This window comes from Rhagoletis zephyria, unplaced genomic scaffold, assembly GCF_001687245.7.
Source record: "Rhagoletis zephyria isolate East Lansing unplaced genomic scaffold, Rhagoletis_zephyria_1.1 Rzeph_scaffold_04331, whole genome shotgun sequence".
In the NCBI taxonomy this organism is placed as follows: domain Eukaryota; kingdom Metazoa; phylum Arthropoda; class Insecta; order Diptera; family Tephritidae; genus Rhagoletis; species Rhagoletis zephyria.
Genome location: NW_016161414.1, coordinates 16,691 through 23,098, shown reverse-complemented (window position 1 = coordinate 23,098; position 6,408 = coordinate 16,691). Strand labels below are relative to the sequence as shown.

General features: G+C 34.1%; 1 protein-coding gene across 1 annotated transcript; it reads right to left on the bottom strand.

Moving 5' to 3' along the window:
* Positions 1 to 2,329: 2,329 nt before the first annotated feature.
* On the bottom strand, positions 2,330 to 4,089 carry LOC108370587 (uncharacterized). Its single transcript, XM_017625934.1, has 2 exons — positions 3,622 to 4,089; positions 2,330 to 3,563 (listed from the first exon to the last, which is right to left on the bottom strand). Exons 1-2 carry the CDS (start codon positions 3,653 to 3,655, stop codon positions 3,283 to 3,285), a joined length of 315 nt encoding a protein of 104 aa, XP_017481423.1. The 5' UTR covers positions 3,656 to 4,089; the 3' UTR covers positions 2,330 to 3,282.
* Between the last annotated feature and the right edge of the window lie 2,319 nt (positions 4,090 to 6,408).

The following is a 6,408-nucleotide window of genomic DNA, read 5'->3' as shown; positions in this document are numbered from 1 at the left end:
CATATTAAGCTAATCAATATCTTAAAAACGACGTTCCCCATTTTTGGATATCTCCTTTAGTTTCCGAGATATTGAGTAAAAAGTGTCGTTAATTTAGTAGAAATTTTGATCACATTTTGTTGTATTTCATACAAAGTGGCTGCCAAATTGTGGACAAATGACGCTTACGACAAAATTTTACTAAAGAAAATCTTTCATAAACTCAAAGCTAGTTAACATTAAACATTAAAAATTAAACAATTGAAGAATTTTGTGAACTAGTGACATTTTCAGAGACTTTGGAGAATATCTATCTTCGCGTTTTTGAGAAATTGCATTCCAAACTTCAATCGCGATTTCCCACAACCTGCCGAAATCAACATACGACAATCTTTTACCCAGGCGACGATATGAGAAAATACCGAAATTATGCATATGCATACTTTCGTTTTAAAAGCGAAATAATGCATATGAAAAAAAAAACGAAGTAAAGAGAAGTGTACACAATTTTGACAGTTAAAACTCATTCTCTCACATGCTGAATCGCAAAATGAGGAAGTTTACACATGAAAAATATCTGATTTATAAACCTGCCTTTACATCCATCAATAATCACTTGATATCCCTTTAGATACGCGGTGGATAAAACTTTTTATAGCGTATACGGAGTTCAGAGAATTGCCGAAGATAATTGGCAAAATTCTGCCTGTAAGCAAGAGCTTTTAAAGGGTATTTGATATAATGGCAAACAGTTGGATCCATCCAAGAAACAGAATGAGGATAAACCTGATATTGTCAAAATATGACAAGCCTACCCACAGTTCTGACAAAGGGACACATTACAATAAGCCAGAGGTAGGGCTTGTTCGAGCTGCAATCACAACCGCAGTATTGTGCAAATCATTAAAGTACCACGTTCGTTGTGAATTTCTAATGTTTTATCAGTTGGGCACTTGCAGCAGTGATGTCAACTTTCATCACTGCTGCAGTATTGCCGTTTTCATTACATGCCTCGAACAAGCCCATGTTTTCTGTTTTATGAGCAAAGAAACCTACCAGAAGTGGAGAATAAAAGCGTGTACTAACGAACAAATATAACAACAATGCCATTGTTAATATGTTGGAGTGGTTTTGTGCTACTCTGATGTAATGCAGAGATGGAGTATATGGTCCTGCCCTAGGACATCGCAATGTTAATTGGACCAATTTTTTTATATGAATTGTGGTTAATTTTGTAGTACTCCTTGGTCCTTAGGGAGTACTCTTTACACGCATGCATGGAGTAGTCGCGACAAGCGGCTGAGCGCCGTGGCCACTTCAATAGTTTTTCACAGTGCCCAGATTTGGCGATTTCGCGCCAATTTGGCGATTTTTTTGGATATTTGCGCGTAAAAATTTAGGAAATCTCCATTGGCGATTTTTGGCGATTTTTCCTTCAAATAATATTTGAATCTTTAACTTTCCCATGGAATAACTTTTTCAGAACCATTCCATCCGACTCTGAAGAATTCTGGATAATTGCTTACGGAGTGAAAACCGCAACAGGCAATAAAATGTCTTGAAATATAAGTAAAGTAGCCGTAATGTTATTATCCTTACCGCACTCTTATGCTTTTTTGAGCGCGTTTTTTCCGTAATGAATTCTACAAAAACTAAGATTCGAAATATGATGATAGGATAAAACTAGTAAAACTGTCAAAAAATAAAAATTCGCTCCGAACGAGGGAGTAACATTGAATAGTACGGGATCGCTTTCTAGTAAAAATGGTAACTTCTGTGAACTTCTAAACATAACCTCCAAATTTTGGTTGTAAATTTTTGCTTATTTTGTATGTAAACACTCTCAGCCCACACATGTAAATAACCAAAAATACTTAATTCATTAGAATCAACTTGAACAAGCAATTAAATACTTTGCAAAATGAATTAGCAGAGTGCACTTTTCTTTGGTTTACAATTTGGTTGCCAAACATACTACGGCCGATCGTTTGACACATTCACCAGAATTCACCAGCAAAAAATCTTCGGACTAAAACCGGTAACTTCTGACAGAGAGAGGACCTTATTTACTTTCTTTTTTGTCCTCTTAATAGTCAGAGAACCGAGTACAGGATCGATTTCTGACTAGTCCGGACTCGTACGGGATCGCAATTATTATTATTATTAACTATCCGTCAAAAAGTTGTTTATTGAAACTACCTTCTTTTTTTATCATGTTGGTTTATTGAGTAGAGGTTTTCGGGAGATTTAAGATATAAAGCTGTCAGACTGCATGGCAAATTAAAAAAGAAAGTGTCAAATTGCTTACAAAAGGTCCTAGGTCAATCAGTACCAAATTTACAAACAAGAATATTTTGCTATCAAATGGCACAGGCCTATAGTATCATTTTATTAAAAACATGTGTATATGTATTTTAATTCAAGATACGTTTAGTATACCTGAATATGGATGAAAAAGTTATTAAATACACAAATAAGATAACTTATCACACTTTGAAAAGTGCTTTTTATTTCAACTGTGTTCAATTCTACTAAAAATGATTTTCATAACACACTCCATTAGGATAAATTTATCAGAACTATAAATTCTGCACTTTAAGTTGGAGCATTACACCAAACGATTCAGGGTTGTGACTTTCGGCGTTGACAATAATTTATAAAACTGACAGCTGAATACAGCACAGAACTTCTGAAAAGCTTGATGTGAAGTTTTAACTTTAAGCTGACGTAGGTAATTTTCATTCCCCGTAAATTTATTGAACACATATACAACGTTAGATAAAATAATTTTCGCTTGAAAACGTGCTCACATATGTACTACTCACACCATTATATCTGCGCACAACCTTGTTTTTTTTTTTTAATATTCACAACATATAACAATTACAATTACAAATTTGAAGTGGCTAAGAAATCGCATTAATTTTTAATAATTTTTTTTTTTGCTGACGGCGAACGCGATTTTTTAGCCACTTCAAATTTGTACATTTTTGCACTTAAATTGAACAGGCTATGAAACTGCGTAGCAGAAGTTTTTTGCTTCAAATTTTGATGAAAACTCGTAAAATTTTCCTTAATTTTGTAAACAGTTCGAAACTTTGATTTAAATGGTTCTGTTTATGGCACAAACCATAGTTTTGTACAAAAATAGCAAAAAATTATTGTTTGCAAAACATTGTGATTATTAAAAAAAAAAAAACAAGGATATACACAGATATAATGGAGTGAGCGTATGTACATACATGTTTGAACTATAGCCCAAAGTTTTCGTTCTTCTCTTGCCGCTAACTGACCTCTGGCATTCTACAGTTCTGTGTGATGTGAAGGGAATTTTTTCAATACTGCATGATATAAATTATAAAAGGCGTATACAGAAACTGAAATGATGACCATAAGAGCACCTCCAAAAGCTACACTCAAGAAATTGCCATCGATAACGCCAGTTGTGGTACAACGTTTAGTGCTCCACACCTGTTCCGTTGTGGCTGGATTCTGTTGTATTTGTGCAGTGCGTTCGCTCATTAATCGCTTCATTTCGTTTAATCGTGCACGCAACACTTCCACAGATTCATTATCCAAGTCATCTGAAAAAGTATTTTAACTGTAAATAAAATCTTACATCTCAAAATATATTCACCCTACCTCCTGTGTCAGGTACGCTTTGGTATTCCGACATTTTATTTTACAGATAGTTTGGTTTTTTAAATTTAGAAAACTTATACTTTTAAATATTATTTAATTATTTAAATAGTTTGAAAATACTTTAATTTACTGCAGCGTTTAAGAGGTCCTCTGCACTTTTATATAAAAAAAAAGAAAATGGTTAAAAATGTATCGTGCGATGTTGAGAAACTGTAGGTGAATGTTGATTTGTTACGCCTAAGAGTATGCAACAGCATTCATTGCGCAGGCGACAAATCAATACATTTTTCTATCAGCGTTGTCTGCTGGTGACTACCAAAGTATTCATAGGGGAAGTGTAATGTAAAGGAAATAAAAAGAAACGCGATTAAACGCATCCGTTTTTTGAGACGATTTGCAGACAATTTGTCGATAAGCTAATATTTTTTGATAATCATCACAAATTATCTGGTTTCTTGCTAGAATTCTAGCTGGTTTTTAGCAGCAATTTAGTGATTATTAAAAACGCGAATCAAACTTCTAGGGCTGCAATTTATAGAAATAATGAAACCAAGATACTATGAATTTCGATTGAAACTTTTGTATCATGAATGAAAATAGTTTTCGATGATTTTGAAAGGGGTCTTCATATGTGATAAATTGCTTAAGTTTATCCGCATTCTTTCATGGTGTGTTCGTGAAATTGCATAAAATTGTTTATTGTTTAAGTTATCTGGCTAGTTACATTTCATTCTTACCTCGTCCTTTTTGCTCATTTGCTTTTTATGTGTTCGTAGCAAAATCGNTTTTTAGCAGCAATTTACCAGTAAGAAAAAACGCGAATCAAACTTCTAGGGCTGCAATTTATAGAAATAATGAAACCAAGATACTATGAATTTCGATTGAAACTTTTGTATCATGAATGAAAATAGTTTTCGATGATTTTGAAAGGGGTCTTCATATGTGATAAATTGCTTAAGTTTATCCGCATTCTTTCATGGTGTGTTCGTGAAATTGCATAAAATTGTTTATTGTTTAAGTTATCTGGCTAGTTACATTTCATTCTTACCTCGTCCTTTTTGCTCATTTGCTTTTTATGTGTTCGTAGCAAAATCGACCACCTGGCAGTCTGTCAGGGTTGAATTTTGCTGAAATTTATACGTTTATCCACCAAAATCGTTTGATAAAGTAATAAACTTTGGTTAAATAGATGTCCATACAAAGTTTGACAGTTCATTTATCAAAATGATAAATTTATCATTTTACCAAGTTTATCAACAGTTTATCACTTTTGATGAAGACCCCTTAAGTTCAAATTCAAATTGCTTTAAGGCCCGTCCACACAAAACATTTACGGAAGTTGATGTTCAGCCTCATTGCGTAAGTCGAAAATTAGGCTAAATTCTACGACTCGATAACATTGCCATTGTCTACTGTCGTGCTGAAATAAGTAAAGTTGCCTTTACATGAGGCGATTTTCCAGGCGATTCAACATTGCTCTGGAAAAATCGCTCGTGTAAGTAGTGATTCCAAAATCGCTTGCCTCAAAGTAGAGAGCAAGTAAACTTTTGCATGCGATTATCGCCTGTAAAAAAATGGACTCATGTAAAGGCAGTTTAAGGCTGACGACACACAATTCAGTTTTACCTTTCAATTTCTTCACACACATTTCTTGTCAAAAATCATCAAAATTGAAAGCCCTTACGTAGGCTGCATTCAATTTGAGAAGCAATTTCATTGTCAACATATCGTCTTCAATAAAGCAATGTAACTAACTAGCTTCTGAAGACCATTTCCTATTTTAATTCCATTGTAGATCAACATTTTAGCATGTAGAAGCTTAGTATTTTTTTTATTTTCACAAAATTGAAAACAGAATTGAAAGGTAATTGAAAGTGTGTTAGGGAAAAAGTGTGAGTGTATTGAACATTGAAAGGGGAAAATTGAATGTGTAACGTCCCGGCAAACGACGAAAATCGTCGAAAACTATACAGTGCTGCCAAGTTTTTCCGTTTTAATATACTAGTCGAGTCGAAATTTTAGGCAATGACATGAAATTTTCGATACGACTCGACTCTCGAAAACGACTTGCATTTGACACGACTCTCGGAATGAGGCTGGTTGTCTCTTCTATAGATTTATCTAACTTATATACACTGGTAACAAAAGCAGAAACATTTTTGTGGAAATTGGTCTCGCTAGGTGACGCAATAGTCGAAATATTTTGAAAAGCCGTATTTAGTATGCTCTGATTTGTTTTAAATTTAGCACATTTGGTTGGAACACAGTGAGGCCTAATTTTGCAAAAAAGTGGAAGGAAGGAAGACAAATAATACATATATGTACATTAGACCACGTAAAAAAAAATTAAAATCATGCAATGCGACCGGAATAAGACTAAAATTTTAGCATTTGGTATAGTAATGATCCTCCACGAATCTCACTTCTCTAGGACAATTGTAAGAGTTTCCACCGCGAGCCTTAGTTTTCCCATAGGAATTAAACGTAAGTAAATGAGTTCTTTCCGTTTGAGGTCAATATAATTTTCTAGGATCAATGAAAACGCTCGAAACTGTAAGAATACATTGACTACATGCCATTTAAATTTATAAAGTATCCCTTTTTAATCCCTTGTCCTATTTGGGTAAAATCTAGTGTACTGTATTCATACGGTGACCATTCGTCCTGTATTATACGGGACAGTCCACTTTTCTCGTCCTTGGTCCTGGTAATTTATTTATTTCATACGGGACGGCAAATGTCCTGTATTTCTTTTAATGTCCCGTATTCGGTATTTTGGCGCCTTAA

What these genes read in the sequence shown, in the direction of transcription:
- LOC108370587 (XM_017625934.1), bottom strand. Translation starts at nt 3,655, where the DNA reads ATGTCGGAATACCAAAGCGTACCTGACACAGGAG. An exon ending in AAGCGTACCTGACACAGGAG is followed by an intron (nt 3,564 to 3,621) that starts GTAGGGTGAATA and finishes ATACTTTTTCAG; the next exon opens with ATGACTTGGATAATGAATCT.